Below are 22955 nucleotides of genomic sequence, written 5' to 3'. Positions count from 1 at the left end.
TATCATCATCGTTTAACATCCGCTTTCCATGCTAGCATGGGTTGGACGATTTGACTGAGGACTGGTGAACCAGATGGCTACACCAGGCTCCAATCTGATTTGGCAGAGTTTCTACAGCTGAATGTCCTTCCTAACACCAACCACTCCAGGAGTGTAGTGGGTGCTTTTACGTGCCACTGGCACAAAGGCCAGTCAGGTGGTACTGGCAACAGCCATGCTCAAAATTGTGTATTTTACATGCTACCTACACAGGAGCAAGTCCAGCGACACTGGCAACGAACTCACTCGAATGTCTTTTCACGTGCCATTGGCACAAGTGCCAGTAAGGTGACGCTGGTAACGATCATGCTCAAATGGTGCTCTAGCAACAATCATGCTCAGACAGTGATCTTAGTGCTCCACTGGTACAGGTGCCATCATGATTTCACTTTCACTTGTCCCAACAAGTCTTCGCAAGCCAAGTTTAGTGTCCAATGAAGACGTTGGCATGGGTGCCAGTCGTTGAATTTGGTTTGATTTCAATTTCACTTGCCTCAACAGGTCTTCGCAAGCAGAGTTTAGTGTCCAATGAAGGAAAGGTACACATAAGTGGGCTGGCTACACCCCTGGCAGAGGCCTTGGATTATGGTCTCACTTGGCTTGCTGGGTCTTCTCATGCACAGCATATTTCCAAAGGTCTCGGTCACAAGTCATTGCCTCGGTGAGGCCTAATGTCCGAAGGTCGTGCTTCACCACCTCATCCCAGGTCTTCCTGAGTCTACCTCTTCCACAGGTTCCCTCAACTGCTAGGGTGTGGCACTTTTTCACACAGCTATCCTCATCCACTCTTGCCACATGACCATACTAGTGCAATCGTCTCTCTTGCACACTACAACTGATGCTGCTTGGGTTCAACTTTTCTCTCAAGGTAGCTGCACTCTGTGGAGTATGCACACTAACATTACACATTTATCGGAGCATACTGGCTTCATTCCTTGCGATCTTACACATGTCCTCAGCAGTCACGGCCCATGTTTCACTGCCATATAGCATGGCCGTTCATACACATGCGTCATACAGTCTGCCTTTTACTCTGAGTGAGAGGCCCTTTGTCACCAGCAGAGGTAAGAGCTCTCTGAACTTTGCCCAGGCTATTCTTATTCTAGCAGCTACACTTTCAGCTCACCCTTCCCCACTACTAACTTGGTCACCCAGATAGCGGAAGCTATCAACTACATCCAGTTTTTCTCCCTGGAATGTAGCACAAGTTGCTTTCTGCACATTTTCAGTGTTTATTGCTCCTGAATATCTGCCATATACAAAAACTAACTTCCTAGTTAGCCTTCCTTTGATATTGCTGCACCTCTTATGTGTCCATAGCTTACACTGGGTACTTCTTATAGAGTTTCTACGTATGCCTTTTCTACAGATCGAGCAGGGCCATCTACCTGAAGGGGTTTGTGTTTTGTCTACCTTCCTACTTATTAGGACTTTGGTCTTAGCTAGATTGACTCTAAGGCCCTTCGATTCTAGTCCTCAATTCTAGTCCTTGCTTCCACACCTGAAACTTCTCTAGTTCTGATAGTGACTCAGCAATTAGCGCAAGGTCATCAGCATAGAGGAGCTCCCAGGGGCATCCTGTCTTGATTCCTGTGTTATTGCCTGGAGGACTGAATCTTGGTGGACCCCTGTCTCTACCTGGAATTCTTCACTGTACTCGTTTCCAACCCTCACCTTACTGACAGCATCTCTAACACATGGCTCACACAGCTCTCACTAACCATTCTTCTATCCCTAGTTTCCTCATTGACCACCAGATAAGGGATATTTCTTGGTTAATCAATCATATACAGTTCATTTGGAACTAAATCTAGATTTGTTATACATTTTTAAACATCACTTTCACTTTGCCAAACTGTAGCTGACATGGAAGAAATTTCTATTTCTGCAACACACTTGTTTTCATTGGTGATATAGTTATAAGTGGACATAGAGACTCTATTGGCCCTCTTACTTTTGACCCAATAAAACACCCAGGCTATAACTGAGAGAGAGAGAGAAAGAACTGGGATTGTTGTTCCTGAAAGAATGAAAGGAAATATTGATCTTGGTAGGATTTGAAATTAGAACACAGATTTTATCCAACACTTTAATGATTTTGTTAGCTGATCAACTTACAAATCTATCCACTTAATGTGAATATGCAAGTAAAAACATCTATAGTTTTCTGCTCTCTGTTGTTCATCAACTTCTCTTCAGGGTTGATAAACATGCCCAGCTTTAAAGTCGGGGTACACTAGGCAGTTGCTGGAGGAGGAATACGTGTATAAAGATTCTCAATGCCAATCTATATGTTATATATGTAGGGGCCACAGTGCATCGATTTTTTTTAATGCCTATAGTACTGTTACCATGGCCCTGCTAAATATTAGTATTTGAGTGATATCAGCACTTGATTTAAGGAAAAGAACTACATCTCTCTCTCTCTCTCTCTCTCTCTCTCTCTCTCTCATGAAAAAACTGCTATAATTCCTATTAAGAAAAGATAGTTTATATCAAAGTTAGCAGAGATTAAAAAAACAAAAGCTACAAAGCAAGGGAATAATTCTGTCATTTGGCTTACTTCTTTCACACCTTTTTCCATAATAACCAGTAGCAATACATTCACATTTAAATGTTCGTCTTCCACCTGGACGTTTTATTTGACAACATCTTCCACCATGTTTACATCTTCCTTTTGGACACAACCAGTCTTCACCTGAAAATGAAAGACAAAATGAGATACATAGAAGGTTAGAACTTGATTTAATTTAGACAAATAGCATTTCTGTAACTAAAACAGGTTTTATTTCAATATTCTGTTGATTAAAATACCCCTTTGTTTAATATGCCAAGAATGGGTGCATGTACATATAGTGTTTTTAGGCCATCTCAAGAGACAAAAACAATTGGACATAGGTTTGCATAGATCATTGTCAATGTCATCATTATTAACTTCCACTTTTCTAAGTGTGTGCATGGGTCAGATGGAATTTGTTAAGGTAGATTATTTTCTAAAGCTGGATGCTCTTCCTGTTGTCAACCCTCATCTGTTAGAGTCCTTCTCCCTTTCCTTTCCACCCTTTCTCCCACCCTCTATCTTTTTCACTCTTTCTCACTTACACATCATTATGTCTACTCCATATTTGGTTATGTTTCCCTGTTATTTCTGTTGTACATTAACAACATCCCTATTATGAATAATGTACAATAAGGCGGTGTGGGTGATAGCTACATCTTTTGCAGGCAGATATTGTCCACACCTCCTGAAGAGAGATGCTACATTCTATGAACACACACACCGAGTTATGCTCTTTTGTCATTTCATAGTTTCTTTCATTTTGTATTTGTTTTTTAAAGTTCAATTTGCTTATCTGTAGAAGAATTGTTAGTGCGTCAGACAAAAATGTTTAGCAGTATTTCTTCAGGCTCTTTTTGTTCTGAGTGCAAATCCGGCCTAAGTCAACTTAACCTTTTATTCTTCCACTGTCGTTAGTAATCAAGGCCAATGCAATCAATTTGTCCCCTACCCTCAAAACTGCCAGCCTTGTACCAAATTTCTCATTTTGTGAGGTCTTCCTCAATATAATGCTTAATACCAGATGAACACTGATCGAGCAGGCCTTATGATCAAAGAATTCTGATAATCGACACTTTTTATTAAGATTATGTATAACTACATGAGCTATTCCATCTGTTCATTTTCTTTCATTTTTGGAGCAAAGTGTATATTAGACAGCACTATTCATTGTGTCTTCCTTTATTTAAGATGACAGAGTGTAGTTTGAGAGAGATTTGACTGCCATTTCTAGTAGGTCGAATATCTTCAGTGTCCTGCCTTTACATCCATAAAACTAAATTTGCATTACTCAGCTGATGTCACTTCCGGCTCCTTTGTTTAACAGGTATGTAAATTCCGTTCAACTGGCCTCTGAGTACCACTTGACAATCTGTGTGGTACCATGAAGCTGGAACTGTAGTGCTCGAGCAACTCCACACCGTCATTCAGAAGAAAAGAATAATGGTTTTCCTATTAGCTTCAGATGCTTTATCTTCTTATTAACTCGTATGTTACCTTTTATAACAAATAATTCTTATATTATTGTAATTTATTATTTTTTTCTTGTGTGTATCTTTATTCATTTTTGTTTCTATTTTAGATTGATACTCTTCTAAAAACAAACGAGAGGCCAGAAATGCTGTTTATTAATTCACCTGTACTTACAAGATTCCAAGAAATAATAGAACATTTATTTTCTGCAATAGCCATAGAGAACTTGACCCAAACTAGAAGTTTATTGAATAATTAATTCCATAGAAGAGTCCAAAACTATCGAACCTATGTTTGCTAAGGGGACTACAATCAAAAACAGCTCGGTCGTTTATCTCTTGCTTCAAGAAAATTACTTTATATCGTAGTCTCTAATGGCTTTTCTTCACACATGGAAACTTAGCAGAGACCACTTCTCTAATCAGATTTTTTGGTAAATTTCTGTATTAACACCTGCACGATTTTAACTCAGAAAAAAAAACAAAAAAAAACTCGGATTTTTTGTGTGGATTCAAGTACCCTGACCTCCTAATATGCTGCAAATTTCTTATTTTGGTTCCGAAAAGGGGGAGGTGAGGAGTCATCGCTAAAGCGACGCCAACGATAGCAGGAACTTCACCGTTAGCGGCTCAGCCTATCTCAGATGCCAAAGGCTGGAAGAAATGATTCACTGACAGCTCCCAGTACTTATGGGACTTTGTTCCGTTTGGCTACGGAAACAGTGACCCTCGAAGTACTCGTGGAACCTAAAGTTTCATTTGTCAAATTCCCTTAGGTATCAACAAAAGCTTGTTTTGCTTTCGTAATGTCGAATTGTAAGCTCGTTGTTGGTCACGTTACATGTCTCAATTTTTAACCCGAACCTGTTTACTGGAGAGCTTTGTATATAAATAAAACCTGCCGACAGTATGTTCGGTTTATCGTCGTTTCTGAAAATTGCTATCAATGGTCTTGACTGTCAAGACTATTGATAAGGTTGCAAGACGCAACGAAAGTTTTAGGAAAATAAAAATAAGTGGAAATTTTACCGGTGAGTGTGTTAAATTTCAAGGCACAATAAGAAAATGACTCTCCCCAGACACAACAGAATATGCTTCAACACACGAAATCACATAAAAAGAATCTTGCAAACCAAATCCAAAAGAAAACTGCTAATTTAAGAAAAAGTACCAGCATTACCTTCCCTCCAAAATGAATGAAAATAATTCCCCTCTTGAAATATTCTCCCCCCCCTTTTTTTCTATATGATGTTGAACAAGTTCAAAAATTTCGAGCATTCTTCATTTTATGGTAAAGTATGGCAATGTCTTTTTTTTAATCCTTACTATCTGCGCAGCTGAACTTGGCTCATTGCTATGCGAAACAGTGCTTTAGAGTAATAATAATTGATGTTCAAATGGTTTCAGTCCGTATCTAGTTAATGCTGGATTGTAAACTGCTTTCTTTTGGTAAAAATGAAAGACTGCTACCTTTTGTTCTTGCGTGTCTGCTTGGACACTGAAAATAGCTAAAAATTCATCAGAGGTGAACATATGTGCTGACCATCTTAACGCACTTTAAAACTTTTTTCTGGAGATAATTCGATCCTAAAGTGATGAATTGCACCAACTTCATATTCCTGTCGTTGTTGGAAAATTGAATGAGGTCAAATGTTATAAGCTATATTCTTCAGGCTTCTAAAGTTGGTCTTATGTATTGACCAATGCGAAGTAGCACAGGAACGTTTGTATTTTATGCTTTGACTTTAAAAAAAAAAAAAAGAAAGGGTTCTCTCCAGTCGACTCATTATTTCCTGAGAAAATTGTGATGAAATTTTTAAAATTTAATAATTGCTTTGCTTTCATACCTCAGCTATTGTTAAAAAGTTGGCAATTTTACGAGTTAAATAGCATGGCTAAATCATTTGTACCAGACTACATAATTTGCCCCCTAAATTTTCTAGTTCAAATTCTAAGTGGCTAATTTGTTTTTTCAGTTGGGAAATAGAATTTCAAAAGCAATTGTCCTATGAACACTGTATATTTTTTGTCGTACATTTTTCTTTCAAAATGAGAAGTTTCTAATTTTTCCTAATCTTTGCTGAAATTGTATTGAAACAATTTGTGTTTTTTTTTTTGTTTTTTTTTTTTAAATCATTGGTCCACACCACAATGTTTCAGCACGCTCCCAGCATTACCACGAGCAATGGCGAGGATAAGTCATTGGGAAAGCCAAGCGCCCTCACGGGCATCACTTGACACCTCAATGAGGCGAGCTGCCAACGTTGACAAGAACTTTGGTTAGTGGCCCAGTCCCTCTGAACGTCTCAAATGCTACAGGTTGGAAGAGCTAGTTCGCTGTCAGGTCCCGATACTTCAGGGTTTTCTTCCGTTCGGCTACGGAAGCAATGACCCTCCTATTAATTGCAGCATCCAGGATGTGGGAGGGTGCAAAGGAATCACAGACTGTGATATCCTAAATGAGTTACCTGCGACAGTAAAGGACATGAATGACCCCCAACGACTCCAGAAATGAGGGGGATATCAATTTGAGCCAGGGTCCGCTTAATGACTAGGTTTAGCTCGGTGTGACGAGCGAATCGTCCCCACTAATGTATTTTCAAAGGTTGCTAGTTTTGTCTCCCATATGTCTGTTCGGACACTGAAAATAGCTAAGAATTCCGCAGTGTTTATCTATACTTTCGTTGGCAATAATTTCGCACCAAAATGATAAATTTCTCTAACAGTATATCACTAACACTGAAGTCATATTTTATGTTGTATTCAATGGGGCTTCAAAAGTTTAAATATTTGCCATCACGATGTAGCAGAGGTTTTTCTATATTCTGTTCTTCAACTTTCAAAACATGCTGTTACGTTTTAAATGTTCTTTTATGAACAAGAGAAAGGTATTTATTTTTTCATTTTAATTACTGCTTTGCATGTTTCTTAGTTACAACCTTGAAAAATCGTTCGTTTTATTTAATCAATAGAAACTCGATAATAAATTATAGCATTATATTATTCGGGTAATCTTCAAGTTTAGGGGGGTATAAAAGTAAATAAAAATATTCAAGGGAAATAACTGAACGACTTACCAGTATTATCCGTTTTCTTTTAGCTGTTTATAAATAAATCACGTACGTGTTTTTTTTTGTTTTTCTTTCTAAAACAGCATGCGACGGAAGGAGAACTTTGTCGATGGAAATGATAATGAAATTCAACAGATATTTATTAGATATTTATTCAAGGGTCAGCATGCAGTTCTAGAAATTCACCTACTGTACGAACAGTATGAACCTCAATAGCGTACAGTTGATATATTGGGTTGAGTCATAAATAATTTCCGGTCTTGCTAAACACCTTCATTCATGAAAAATTTTTACAAAGAAATATTTTCAATTATCACTATAGTTGCCATTATTTTGAGTGACCACTTAGGTAGCTTCCTGATAATCCTCAAGCAAAATTCAGCTAGCTTCGACATGGAACTTTTCACAAACGTTTTCACAAACGTGATAGTTTTGAGAAAATATTTTCATCAGAGCATTTTGTAGAAATCGAAAAAGATGGAAATTAGTTGGTGCAAGGTTTGGTGAAAATGATGGACCCTGCATGATTCTGGCTGACAGTAACCTTGCGTTATCATGGTGAAGCACAATGTTTCTCCTATTGACGAGTGCAGGGCGTTTTCTTGAAAGATTTTCATGCACACGTTGCAGTTGTTGAGAGTAAGTTAACATTTAGTGTTTGATTGTGGTTTCAAAATGAATAATACTGCGGTGATCCCACCATACACACAACATAACCTTCCTTCTATGGAAGTCAGTCTTTGAGGTATGTTGTAGAGATTTATCCTTATCAAAGTTCAATACCTTTCGCATTGAACGTTGTCATAAAAGATCCATTTTTCATCACCTGCAATATTATTGAGAAACGGGTCATTTCTCTGCCTTGAAAGAAGATTTGTCGCTATGGACATGCGATCTTCCCTATTCTTACAAGTATAGGGAACCCAAGCACCCAGCTTATTGACTTCTATTTCCAAGTGGCAGCAGATGGTGGATTGGGATGTGTTTTAGTTAATTGCTAATTCCTGAGTACTTTTCTGAGGAGTGAATTTCAATAATTCCCTTAAAGCATCCTCATCGATGAGCGTCCTGGTTGGAGTTGATCTCTCGATGACAAATCTCCAGAATGAAACTTTGAAAACCAATTTCAAACTTGACGGTCAGTAATGACACATTGGCCATTAAAACTGCATATTTTCCACGCTCTTTCTGTAGCATTTTTTCCATTCTTAAACTCTCACAACATCACATGTCGAATATACACATCCATTTTAAGGAAGTGAAATTTAATATTAAACTATGATGTGCTGCTTAAATATGAGTGACAGACGAGGCTCTTTCAAAAGCATTCGTTTCAGTTTTAAAACATCTGAAGTTCGAAATGCGTTGTTAAAATTTACTTCCAAATATTGGAAACTATAACTCAATCCAATACATTGTTTGTTCGTTTAATTAACATATGTTGATGCCTTTTGTCTATTTTGTCACTTACACGAATGCATTTGATAAAGTACTAGATTCTTTTTTTGTTTTGGACAAATAGAAAAATCATGATTGGTCGTGAGTATGCTTAAAAATATACTAAATATTTTTTTTTAGTGAATACACACAGAGGTTGACTTAGCAGTTTGGGGGTTTTACATTGCTTTTTCCTTGGTGTCATTAGATTTAATTTCAAACAGCAATGTGAAAGAATTTATCGTTATCAATCGGTTACTGTCTTCTATTTTTCATTTTGTATGAGGTGTATCGTTAGAATATGTTATCTAATGTCTCCAACAACGTCTTTTTGGAACTAGTGAATGTCTCGTATTGATGCTGTCATAGGTGAAGGGATATGCAGGAAAAGTTACTGGTCTGAGTTAATGACGTGGCCAAATCACTTGTGCCTGACTACATAATTTGTCCCTTAGATTTTATGGTTCACTTTCTATGCAGGTTGTTTTTCATTGCTAGAAGAATTAGAAAACAGAATTGCTTTTGAATTTGGATTTTTGAGATAGCTACGAACATTGAGTATATTTTTTGTCGCGCACTTTTCCTTCTCAGTGTGTATCTAGTGAAAGACGTGTTGAAAAGGACCAAGTTCCTTTCTCTGCAATATATTTCATATATTATTAATTTTTCTCGGACATGTATGTTCAGATTTGCAAATAGCTAAGAAACCTTCAGTGGTTAATATATATATATATATATATATATATATATATATATATATATATTTTTAAAGTAATTCCACACTAAAATGATAAATTTTACCAAGAGTATATCACTGTCATTGTTGGGGAAATGAATGAGGTCATGTATTTTATGTTGTATTTCTGAGGCGTCTAATGTTTGTCTGAAATATTTGCTATCACAAAGTAGCAGAGGTTCCCCACTAGAGATTTTTGTAGTAGATTGTGTCGGTGAAGGGATATGGAAAGAAATTTATCAATGTATAAGCGTGTCGCTGGGTTATATCACTTGTATTAAGTTATAGTTTTTTCATTAAATTCTGTAATTCAAATTCTAAGTGGGCCAATATTTTTTCATTGCTGAGAGCATCAGCAAATAGAATTTTGTTTCCTGTGTTCGGGCATGGGAAATAAAAAAGAATCCCCGCCTCCGGTGTGATAGTTTTTACCAACAATTCAACATTATAATGAATTTCCAACAAAATATCGCTATTATCGTTGTGAGACAAGTGTCGTCGAGTGTTATATGCTATATTCGTGAGGATCCTGAAGTTGGTCTTATTTATTTGCCATCACAATGTAGCAGAGGTATATTTGTATTCTTTTTAGCTTTCTAAAAATCATACTGCCAAGTCGGTTTTTTGTAAATTTTCTCCATTACAGATAATCCAAAGGCTATACAAATATATACCAATACATAAATTGCACAAGTGCATAAAATACAAATAAATATACATAAATTGCATAAAATTATAAGTGGGAAAATTCTATGGTGTCTGTTATAAATAATATATAAAATATTAATATATAAAAATTACAAAAGGAATATGAAAGAATGAGATATAAATCGACACAATGAAAGAAGAAACTATATCTATATTTCTAGGCGTTATAAAGAAAGGTAAAATAAAATAACCAATCAATCGGGAATCTGTTGGAATCTTCCAATTTTTAAAGATATATTTAAACATGTTTACATCCACTAAAAATCTGACTTCGAGTTCAGTATCGAGTTTGGAATCTCGGATATAAATAAAATCTGCGGCCTTTCGGCCGAGCAAAGCCTACATCTATTTGATCCATTCATATATGATTTATACCTTTCTATTATTCTCCATTTGGTCACATGTGGTACATTTTTCTCTTTCTTGGCGCAAATATGGCTCACCGACTTTGTAGTTTTGCTTTTCTGTGGCGGAATGATGCTATGTGGTTGGCGGGGCATTAAAAAAAAAATTCCATCACATAATCCGACGGATGTCTTTTTTATCGGTTGTGTCACTGCTATTAAGGGTTGCCGAGACCTCTGTTTCATATATAATAAACTTCGTCATACGCTGCTGGTCCAGCGGACAGGATTCCGCATTGTGACAATTGCAACCTAATTCAGTTTTCTGTTGGTTCTTGCGGGTGATAATACTTTATATACTCGAGTGCTTATGTAGGAGGGCCAGGAATTTTCTACCTACCTATATATATATAAATATATATATATATATATATATATAAATATATATATATATATATATATATATATATATATATATATATATATATATATATATATATATCATAGAGAGAGAAATAAAATCATGTATCAGGTTGTTCACGATGGCTAAATCGTTAGCGACTAATCTGGTATTGCTTGGTGAGGAGTTGCCTTGTTTACCTTTTAATTTTAGGTTTAGTAATCAATCTTTTGGAATGAAATAGAAGACATAACTACGCTGAAGCAAAGCTTTTATCACTCTTAACTCTCTGCTTATTTCCCGAACAGCTTCTATGGCTGTTCTAAAAAAAAAAAATAAAAAAAAAAAAGTAATTTTGAAGCAGGCATAGTTAGTTTGCTTCGTAACCATGCGATTCTGTGTTCGGTTCCATTGCGTTTTCGCAAACAATTTATCCTTTATACATTTTTTAAAAAATCTCTTTTGACAGTTTTTTTTTTCTTGAGTGATGAGGAGAAACTGAAATTAACAATAATTCTTACCTTTTAAATCCCGTTCGCATTTAGCACGATTGCTATACGTAAATGGGTTGATGTTATCAGAGACTTTGCTACAAACACAACGGCCATTTTGGATGTTACATCCTTTGAATTGGATTTTGAAGCTTTGAATAATAGTGATGGCTGAAAATAAAAATAAGCTGAAGTATTAAAATGTTTCATTGTTGTGCGTTTTACTATAATGTTAATTAAAAATATTCAATAGTTTAACATTTTAATTAAATACTTTAAAATGATTTCACTGATTCTACTTAGCTCAAGCTTGAATGAGTAAACTCAAGATCAAAAGCATTCCAGCCAGAACCATACTGTTTTCTTTGATGGTGGCAGGTGTAGCACTGTATTATTAATGTCTTTGCCCTTATTTCTAATTTTTCTTTCTCAGGTAGTAAAATGTGATCTGAGAGGATTAACTGAATGACAGGTTTAAACATTTTCAGGTGGTAAAATGTTACCAGAGAGGTTGAAGTACTTCAATTGTTTAAATTTCAGATGGTAAAATGTGAAGCAATTAAACCTTTCCAATCATATTTTACCGCCTGAAAAAATTTAAACAAACAACACAGTTTAACCTCTCCAGTGACATTCTACCATTTCATTGAAATGAAGCTGTTAAAACTTTCAAATCACGGGCTAAAAATTTGTTGGGGGGGGGGGATAGTAAACTGTGATTTGAATGGTTTGACTGCTTCACTTGTTTACATTGTTTTGGTAGACTTTAATCTTAAACAAATTTTGTTTTCTTATCTTTGAAGATAAGTGGTCAAAAGATTTCCTTAATTTTCCGGCAGGAACTGGTAACGTCAGTTAGAGAACCACTGAATTAAGAGCTACCCTTTTTAATTCCAGGCAGGTGCTGTTATTCTGAAAGCAGGGTAGGTAGCAATTTAAAAAATAAAATTTGAACGATTTTTAAAAAATCCTAATCTCGATATTTTTGGAATATATTGGACTACATTGTTCAGTGTATCTTCTACTTAATAAAACATCTGCAGTGTGTGAACAGTGAGATTTTTGCCGTTATTTCTAGCAAGTCGACTAATCATATTGAGGCCTCCCACCCAGCTCGTTCTCGGTTCCACGTGTTCGTTGGGTGTCGATTAGCAGGTAAAGCATATTAAAATTTATCTTTTTCCCTGATAACGTAGGAATTTCTTTATTAAAGAAAGAAATTGAGATTGAACAACTGAGGTGTCTGCTCAGATTCGATTCTACTGCATGGCACATTGGGAATGTCTTCTAGTGTAGCCTCTGGTCGACCAATTTTCTGTGGAATTGGTCGATGGAAACTGTGTGGAAGCTTGTCACATAGTTTTAGGAAACTAATGAAGCGGTGATTTCGGATTTGCAATTTTTCTTGATTGTAGGTCGTGCTGAAGTTGCAGTCATAATGACGTACCCTAATGAATCGCATGATAATTTCAATCCCTGATTCAATGCAAACTAAATGGAATCAAATGATGACAAAACAGAATTGCTTTCTGCGTTAAATTTAAGTTACTTTCAAGCGTTTCCTCTTTCTTTTTCTTTTTTTAACCTTAAACCTCTGAAGCTATCTCTTCTGGAGCGATAAGGAGTTAAAACATTATTGTAGATGAACAATGGAACAGTTTCTCCTTTTAATATTGTTTGTGCGTTCCAAAAAATGCACTAAAGATAACATACTAATTCAATTTATAAAGTCATCGTTATTGAGAATCAAATACAAATCTGGTCTTTTATTAAATTATGACTGGTTAAGTAAAACAATATCTAAAAGGGCTTGTCAATCCGCTCCAAAATAAAACTTTGTAATTTTTATGTTTATTTAAACCTGTTCAATTTTCAATTCAGTAAAATGAATTCATTAAAGAGAATTACTAATTATTCAACCTAGTTTGTTTCACGAACGTTACCCAATATATAATCTGAAGTCTCCCAATATACAGTTTCTGTTTATTGTTTGCTTAATGTAGAAGACAACACTTAAAATATAAAACAATGGAAAGTAAAGAACGAAATACTATTTAATAGATAAAAATTTACATTTCTAATGCAGGGGCTGTTTGATCTTTATACATTTAAAGCTTCCAAAAGTAACTCCACGGTTTCGATATATTGGAGTGCAAAATGGTTCCTCTAGGAACCATTTTGGAACGCACAAAAAATATTAAAAGGGGGAAACTGTTCCATTGTTCATCTACAACAATGTTTTAACTCCTTATTGCTCAAGAAGAGATAGTTTAAGAGGTTTAAGGTTTCTAACTGACAAGTTGACTTTCTGAAACTCTGGTTTGTTTGATTTTCTTTTCTTTACTACATTATACAATACAATAAACTGGGACAAATAAATATATGAAGGATAAGGTAAATTAAAAGCGACCAAGTGGAGAGACGCTACAATGCCTACCAGATTCAGAACTAACTGATTTTTATTTGGTTTATAACAGTGGCAATAGGTATTCCGACAATTTTTACTTGGCAGATATTTCTGGATTTATACATTGTTGCAATAATGGCTAAATGTTCTCCATGGTCTTCGTACAAAGAAGAGAAAAAAAACCCCTAATATCAGTAATTAGAAGTGATATGGAGACTCAACGATGAACAGAGGACTAGATGTAGAAAGAGCACTGGGTCTGCAGCCAGTAACGTTATGAAACAGTTTGAAAGTCAATCGGAAACGAGTGTTTATCACTTGTAGCGTAACATAGCTGTTCGGCAAATACCCATTGATAAAATAAGTACCAAATTTAGAAATAATTACTAGGATCGATATACGTGATTAAATCTTTTGATGGCGGTACCTTAGCGTGGATGCAGTCCAATAATCAGTAAAAAAAAACCCAATATACAGGGTTGGCCAAAAGTCATTAGACAATAAATCAAAATTCCATATATACTTAATAATCAATTCAAGCTTTCAAGAATCTTAAAGGACGAATTCGTTCGAATAGAGATCTTACAAAAAAACACGCAGGTTGTAGTGTATAGGGCTTGTATACTTTCATCCCTTCTTTATTCTTATGAAACTTGGGTATAAGCACCTCAAATTATTAGAACGATTTCATCAGCGATGTTTGCGTTCTATACTAAAAATTAAATGGGTGCACTAAGTAGCGGATTCTGAAGTATTTGAGTGTGCTGGTGTGGATGGCATTGAAAATGAAATTCATGAACATAGACTTCGCTGAACTGGTCATCTAATACGGATTTGAGTTACATTTTCATCTTGGGGGAAGAGATAGAAGTCCGCAGGTGCTAAATCTGGCGAATAGGGCGGGTGCAAAAGCAGCACCATGTTGTTTTGGCGAGAAACTCACGAGTGAGGAAAGCTCGGAGAGAGGATGCATTGTCGCCGTGAAAAATCCAATGCTTTACGTTCCACATATCCGATCGCTTTCGCCGAATGTCCTCCCTCAAATGCTTCAAAACGTCGCAGTAGAATTCTCAGTTGACGTTTTGGCCTTGAGGGACGAATTCTCTATGCATAATACCATATTTCCGTGGGTCACGCTCGTGACAGTTCTTCTAGATCGCTCATCGTCTTGAAGCGCCCGTGTCACTCGAAACATTGCATACAACCCATTGCCTCGTCGCCGTAAGCTTGCTGAAGCATGCTCAATGTCTCCGTAGTAGGCTTCCCAAGTTTAATGCAAAATTTCACATTGGCTCCTTGTTCTTGTCCATGGTAAAATGGCAGACTACAGCATACACGTGATCTCAAAAACACAGCAGTGTCACTCGGCACACTGCCTCATGAAGGTCACTGCTAACTCTCACTGCGAATGCAACCCTATGCTACCATCTGTTGCTACGCTACAGAACTTGTCTGGGAACTTTTTGATGCCACCTCGTATGTAGAAGTAAATCTGGATTGACAAAGCGCATGAAATGTCACAACAATTTCTAGTAGTCTCTACAGTGAAATCAAATATTTTCATGTGATACTGTGGAAAAATTTGTAAATCTCGAGTTGGACTAAAGTCATTTTCGGCCAACATGTAACCTATCTCAAGCCATCTTGTAGTAATTTTAAACCGAAAAGTTTTAGCTCCATATTACCTGCTAGTTTGTGTGTTGGTTTTTAACTAGTTTGGTGCCTGTGTACACAATTTCCGTCTAGTAAATTCACTTGACATTGGTGGATCCTAGACTATTGTGGAACACACGAGCCCAAAGTGTTATGCAGTGGGACTGAACCTGAAACCACATGGTTGCAAAGCGAGCTTCTTAGGTGTTTTGATTTATTCTGTGAATACGGTTGTTTTTGTGGGTGGGTACAATCTGTAGGAACTTCACTTTTAAGTCACTGAGTCTTAGTAAAATTGTTTTGGATTTACGTTGTTTCATTTAAAATTGCTCTTCTCACGAACCTTGAAATACAGACTGGTAGTATTCATTGTATTTTAAAAGAAATGAAGAGATATATGAATGGGCCGAATTCATGTTTTCTTTTCAGAGTTAAATGTTTTTTTTTTTTTGTTGCTTAGTTTTATTTTCACGTGAATTAACAGTTTCGACATTATTGAAAGATTTTTGTTGATTGACTTTATTTGAATCAATTTTGATTAACTATGTTATCGTTTTTGTTGTGTCTCATGATAACGCTGATGAAGTAAATCTATGGATAAAATTATTTCAATCGTCACCACTTTTTTTTTTTTACAGCATAGTTTACCTCGACTACGTTACCCAATGCGTACCTCATTATTTTTGTTTAAGACAATGTGGTATGATTTGATGCAGATTCAACGGCTACACATATTAATTTGGACTCGTTTTTGAAATTATTTGGTGCATTACAGTGTTATCAATTGTAAAGCAAAGTTTACTGCATTTTTTGTTTGTTTTTGTTGTTTTTAACCAACACATTATCCCTCCTTTCTGTGAAAATTATCCATTTTCTCCTTAATTCTCATCATGTATTCTTTTATTTGTTTATTTGATTACGGCCATGCTGGAGCACCACCTTTAGTAGAACAAATCGACCCCAGGACTTATTCTTTGTAAGCCTACTACTTATTCTATCGCTTCTTTTGCTGAATCGCTAAGTTACGGGGACGTAAACACACCAACATCGGTTGTCAGCGATGGTGGGGGGGACAAACATAGACACACAAACACACACACATACATATATAAATACATATACGATGGGCTTCGTTCAGTTTCCGTCTACCAAATCCACTGACAAGACTTTGGTTGACCCGAGGCTATAGTAGAAGACACTTGCCCTTGTCGTTGGGAAGCAAGCTTCTTTATTTTATGAAATTGGCCATGAAGGCCTTACATTGAGGAGACAGCACAAGGTGAGGACAAAAAAAAAAAGAAAAAACAAACGAATGAAAAGAATGAATTAATACAATGAAAGATGAAATGAAGCCGTTCGGCCTCACCTCCGAGCAACTTCAATGAATCTGTTAATACAACTTTTTTTTTTGGGAACACAATTATTTACACCACCATTTGCAACAGTTAATCACCATTTTTTTCCAGAATGTCTTTGTTATATATTTTTTTAAATATCGACATACCTTATCCGTTCCGGCATTGTGCTGGTGTCTATTTTTTTGACCCACCACTCGCAGTCAAAATTTTCCACATAATTATGTAATCTAAACAGGTACTCCGGGTCCGCCAACGCGCAGTGAATGTTTTCGGGCAGACCCCTTACTCCCGTTACATCCACATTAATTACTTCATCCCACGAGTCTACCTCATTGTACAGTTCTTCATTTTCTCCATTGTACATTATTACATATTTTTTCTTACAGGGCGGGGCTGGGTAAGTTTGAGGCTCTTGTGTGTTTACACTTATTTTTATGTCAGACAGGGTATGGGGAGGGCTGGTGTCTGTAGGGAGTGATTGGGGGTAGAATGGGTGTGGGTGGGGGGTCGTCCTTTACTACGTGTGTCCTCTTTTTCCTTTTCCTTCTCTTTTCCCGCCGTTTCCCAGCTGGTATTCGTCTCCTCTTCCTCGACGCTGGTACTTGTCTTCGTCTGTGGTGCTACATCACTTTCCTTTTCCTCCATGAGCTGTGGAGTACCAACCACTTTCTCACTCTCCTGTCTCTCAGCCTTTTCTAGTGGTGGAGGACAATCCGCCCTAATGTGGCCTTTCAGACCACATTTATAACACCGCGGAATCCTCCCTTCCACTATGACTTTCAATATTGTCTCTCCTACTGTGATGGTCTCGACCATCTTTTCTATATCTTCTTCCGCGACTTGCACCACCATATCAAGGGTTTGTCCCTGCCAGTTCCTAGGGGTGTTCTGGTGGCATGGAGGACCACCACCTTCTCCTCCATGCCCAGCAGTATGGCAGCCACCAGCCAGGCTACATCCACTTCTGGGGGTATTTCTTCCGTCCTAACCCTGGAAGCACGTCTCTCAAGGTATATAGGTATAAGAACCACTTCATCCGTTTTCAGCGGTGTTGCTGAGTGCAGCCTGGCGGTAGCTACCTTTCTGAACTGTACCTCCACCGTTCCAAACTTTTCCTCTGGCAAGGTAGGAAATCCCTTGCCAGATTGGTCTCAGTGCCTTATCTGTTTGAGCCGTTGACGTGATCTCGATCTATCTTGCTGCCACTGAGTATGTTCGGTAAATTATTGTTCTTTCTGTTGCTTCCTTTAAAACTTCTTGGTGAGGGAACGCCTTCACTTCGTTCCCCTCCCTTTTAAGCATTCCCTCGAACTTGCTCACATCCTCCATCTTCGCTTCTTTCTTTTGTCGCTGCAGCATAATTTCTTGCTTCCATTGCTTCGTCTATTTTCTTTATACACTCCACCATTTTTCCTCAGACGATACAAAATCCGAAGAAGGGCAGTTTACAACGTTTGAAACAAAGCAATTCAAACTTTCGTGACTCCTCACTCGACGCCTCTCCATTAAACAAGAGGAAAAAACGTCGCACCGCCAAGACAGCAAAAAAAAAAAAAACAAACAAAATAACACGTGTATAACAAACAAAACCACAATCCAACAGACAAACGCTATCCCGGAAGCAAGCTTCTTTAATTAATGAAATTGGCCATGAAGGCAGTACATAGAGGGGACAGCACAAGGCGAGGACATAGAAAAAAAAAACGAATGGAAAAGATGAATTGAATATAACGAAAAATTGGAATGAAGCCGTTCGGCCCCACATCCGAGCGACTTCATTGAACCTGTTAATACAACCCCTTTTTTTAAAAACATTAAATTAAACTACCATTTATAATGCCTTTGTGACAGCTAGTTTCCACTTTTTTGGAAAATGTCTATGTCAAGTTCCTTTAAAATGTAAGCATAACTTACCCTTTTAGGTATTTTGCTGGTGTTCATTTTTGTAACCCACCAATCGAAATCAGTTTCTTCTTCGTAATTTATCAATCTTGAGAGGTACACCGGGTCCGCTACTGCACAGCAAACGTCCTCGGGTAACCCTCCTACCCTTGTTATGCCCACTTCTATTATTTTTCCGATGTCTTCATCACGTTGCAAAGTTCTTCTTTATTCCAGTTATATCATATAACAAATTTATCTATGGGCCAGGGTGGGAAAATTTGGGGCTCCTGTGTGTTTGTGAAGGTGGAGTATGGGAGGGGTTGGTGTCTTTTTGGGTGGTTGGGGTAGAGTGGGTGTGGGTTGGGGGTCGCCCTTAACCACGTGTGTCCTCTTTCCCCTCTCCCTTCTCTTTTTACCCGCCGTTTCCCAGCTGGTGTTTACCTCCTCTTCTTCGACGCTTGTACTGGTCTTTGTCTGTGGTGCCGCTTCACTCTCCTTCTCGTACTTTTCCTCAACCTCAACGGGCAGTGGAGCACCAACCACTTTCTCACTCTGTTCCCTTTCTGTAGTCTTCACTGGTGGAGTACAATCCGCTCTAATGTGGCCTTTGAGGCTACATTTATAGCACCGCGGAATCCTCCCTTCCACTCTGACTTTCAGCGTCATGTCTGCGACCGTGTTGTTTCCACCGTACTTTCAATATCTTCTGAGTTAATCTGTACCACCATGTCCAGACTCTGTCCTTGCCAGTTTCTGTGGAGTGTTCTGGTGGCCTGCAGGACCACCACCTTTTCTTCCATGCCTAGCAGTATGGCAGCCACCAGTCAGGTTACATTCACTTCTGGTGGTATGTCTTCTACCCTAACCCTGAAAGCACGTCTCCCAAGGTATACGGGTAGAAGCACCACTTCGTCCGTTTTCAATAGTGTGGCTGAGTGCATTCTAGCGGTAGCTTTCTCCCGAAACTGCACTTTCACCGTTCCGTACTTTCTTCCCCTGGCAAGGTAGGATATCTCTTGTCAGACTGGCATCAAGATCTTTTCAACTCGTGCATCCGACACCACTTCTATTTTTCTTGTTGCCACCGCGTATGTTCTGTAAACAATCGTTCTCTCTTCCTTATCCTTTAACACTTCTTTGGGGGGGTGGACACTTTCACTTCGTTCCTCTTCTTTTAAGTATTTCTTTGAACTTGCTCAGCTCTTCCAGATTTATGTCTTCAATTTTTCCTTTTGCCGCTGCAGCGTAATTCCTTGTTTCTATTGCTGCGTCAATCTTGTTCAAACGTTTCACCATTTCTTCTTCAGACGACACAAATTCTAAAGAAGAATTGTTCAAATCCTCATAACTCATGACACGACGCCCCTCCATTAAATCAGAGAGAAAACATCGCACCACCAAGACAGCCAAAAAAAAAAAAAAAAAAGAAAACACGTGTATAACAAACAAAACCAACAATCCAACTGACAAGCGCTATACCGGAAGCAAGCTTCTTACCACTCAGCCATTCCCGATGAATTTTGATTTTTTTCTCTTCTATATGTTTTTTTAAGTTAGGGAGGAAAAAGGGAATTTGTTTCTGGTAATAAAAACCAAATTAGAAAATACATCAATACGTGAAAAAAAAAAAAGATAATCAAATCAAATTTTTACCAAATCTCATGAAGCTAATTGAAGTAGAAACAACTTTTTAAAAACTAAATCGATACGAAATTTTTATTAATTCCGATTGGATTTCTGTTTTCACTGTCGATTCCATCCCTCACCCCAATTTTTCAGATATAAAACAAAACGTTTAATTAGCTGCCCAAATTTAAAATAATAATTGAATCAATCGTGCACACTATAATATTCAATTTCTTATATATATATATGTGTGTGTGTGTGTGTGTGTGTGTGTGTGTGTGTGTGTGTGTGATTTAATATAGTAGCTCACCTGCACACCATTTATTGGTGAGCTACTAAGTTCATACTTGGATAGTACAATCATCGGAAGGACTTATATAGCGTGTCATCCTTTTCAACCAGAACTCTAGGTTGAGAAATCCCAGGAACTGTTATGGTCTAGTACACACACACACACACGCACAAACATACACACACACATAGATGCACATACACACCTTTGCGAATATAGATACATACACATATGCATATATCTATATCTATAGATATATACCTACGCGCACATATACACACATACATGTACAGTTATCTACACACACATACACACATAACTATGCACATCTATACATACATACATACATACATACAGCTACACGGACACATATAGGAATGAGCTATTTGCCAATCCACATATATGCACGTATATACATCTATATTATATATAAGGCGTTCCGTGGTCGCTTGATCTTGGTGGTACTTGGGACAATCTTCATGTGAAGTACCTTCCAAGTCAATTCTGTTCGAAAAGACTAAAGCTCATTAAAAGATCTGTGTGGTGGCTGCCCATGCTTATTATTCATTTGATGATGTAACTGGTATCTTCCCATTCAAGCAGACTGTAAAATGGTCAGATATGAAAACTGGTGCAAATTCCCGTGTATACATGAATGGGAACGATCTCATTGGGGAAACTGAGATTAATGGAGAGATGAAATATTACCAACTTGACTTGACTAGACAACTTGAGGAAGGTTATCGACCGAAATTGACACTAAATGAAAGAAAACATACCGTAACTCTTAAGTATGGATCTGGGTGCATGCTTTCTTAATTGTCATTAAGCATATTCCATTTGAAACTGCTGAAGATGAAGAACAAGATATATTATCTGCCTTGAAGGAAGACACGCAAAAATATAAATATATATACACACACATATTTTTCCCCCTCTTTCAACACGTTTAGTATCCTCAATCACAAAATGGCTTGTGTTTTTTTCATACATTTTATCTTTCTTAGCAAATGGTTCATTTTCAATGTCAACAGATATCTGCTTACGTTTGAAGTCTTCTAATATGATTCACTTTATATTTAAGATTAATTCTCTTTCATTTTTTTCTTCTTCTAACCAGAATTATTTTCTTGTTCCATACAAAACTATATTTCTTATTCTTTTCCAAAATTTACACAGCATTCCAATACACACATCGGTAATTCACCGAAAAAAAAGTTTTCTTCCCTTTCTTATCACAGAGAAATTAATTATTACATAGTGTTCTCCGATACACACCTATCGGCAATTATTATTTTTTTCAACTTTATGTATACACAGAATAACAAAATATTTTTTCAATTTCTTATCACAGAGAAATTTATTATTTCTCCGATATACCAATAATTCTCCGATATATACCAATCGGAAATTATTATCATTTTTTTCTTCCACATAGAATTATTTTTCTCTTCACAATGCCGCAAGTAGTAGCAGTCTACATTATTACTGCTAGCGCTATTATGCATAGCAACCTGGCCGAAGTCCTTCGAACGGACTTTATTATTTTTCACTGTGTGTAATTTAGTTCTGTGTTAGAGGTCGAATTTTAACAGATATTTTTCTTCTGAATCTTTTTTCCCCTATATTTTTCACTGCGTGTATTTATTTTTCCCCGTATGTAGTTTGGTTCTGTGTTAGCATTTTTTCTTCAGAATCTCTTTTTTTCATCTATTTTCTACTGTGTGTATATTACTTTCCACCGTGCGTAGTTCAATTCTGTGTTAGCGTTTTTTTCTTCAGAACCCCTTTCATTGTTCTTGAACGTAGGTCTTCTTATTTTTCACTGTGTATATATTATTTTTCACCATGTGTTGTTCAATTCTGTGTTAGCAGTTTGAATCCGTCAAACTTCTTTTATTGTTCTTGGATGTAGGTATTCCATTTCGACATTCCTATGAGCGTCCGTAACCTCGTTACCACTGTTATAACGACACCGTTATACAGTTGAAGGTTTTCTCATAAACACTATGTCCCGCTACTACACATCAGTGACTGCGTGAGCTACGGGTCGTCGTCGCCACTGATATGTCCCACATAGGGATAACGTATTTCATTGTCTCTGCGAGACTGACCCCGGCGCACCTGTGTGTCTGACACTACTTACTTCCGCCACAACAGTCTTCAACTATACTATTGGGCTGACCCAAGCCTTGTGAGCGGATTTGGTAGACAAAAACTGAAAGAAATCTGATGTGTGTGTGTGTGTGTATGTACACACACACACACACACACACACACACACACACACACACACACACACACACACACATTATAATACTTCTAATATAGGATAAAATTTTTTAAAAAATTTCAAGTGACCAGTATATTAAGATACCTTTTATGGTAAAAGAAAAAAATTCTATGCCAATATGCTGAGAAATAGACTTTAAATCGTCAATCACCACATACAATATATATCACTATAAATACACATCGTG

At 37.2% G+C, this 22955-nt stretch overlaps 2 protein-coding genes across 4 annotated transcripts in view; one reads left to right on the top strand and one right to left on the bottom strand.

The window, feature by feature from the left end:
- The window catches only part of LOC149132201 (uncharacterized), a 76340-nt gene that overhangs the window by 22258 nt on the left and 31127 nt on the right, over positions 1-22955 (bottom strand). For all 3 annotated transcript variants that reach the window (XM_089365077.1, XM_089365076.1, XM_089365075.1), the window contains 2 exons: positions 11286-11426; positions 2603-2737 (listed from right to left, as the gene is read on the bottom strand). In XM_089365077.1, coding sequence (XP_089221203.1) covers positions 2603-2737; positions 11286-11426 — 276 coding nt within the window. The remainder of the gene's footprint in view (positions 1-2602; positions 2738-11285; positions 11427-22955) is intronic.
- On the top strand, positions 20219-21428 carry LOC149132202 (uncharacterized). Its single transcript, XM_089365357.1, has 3 exons — positions 20219-20233; positions 21010-21233; positions 21296-21428. The coding sequence occupies exons 1-3, from the start codon at positions 20219-20221 to the stop codon at positions 21426-21428; spliced, it is 372 nt and encodes a 123-aa protein (XP_089221483.1).

The sequence above is a fragment of the Octopus bimaculoides genome, chromosome Z (assembly GCF_046866305.1).
Source record: "Octopus bimaculoides isolate indiv1 chromosome Z, ASM4686630v1, whole genome shotgun sequence".
Lineage (NCBI taxonomy): Eukaryota > Metazoa > Mollusca > Cephalopoda > Octopoda > Octopodidae > Octopus > Octopus bimaculoides.
This window is presented reverse-complemented; position numbering and strand designations above follow the sequence as displayed.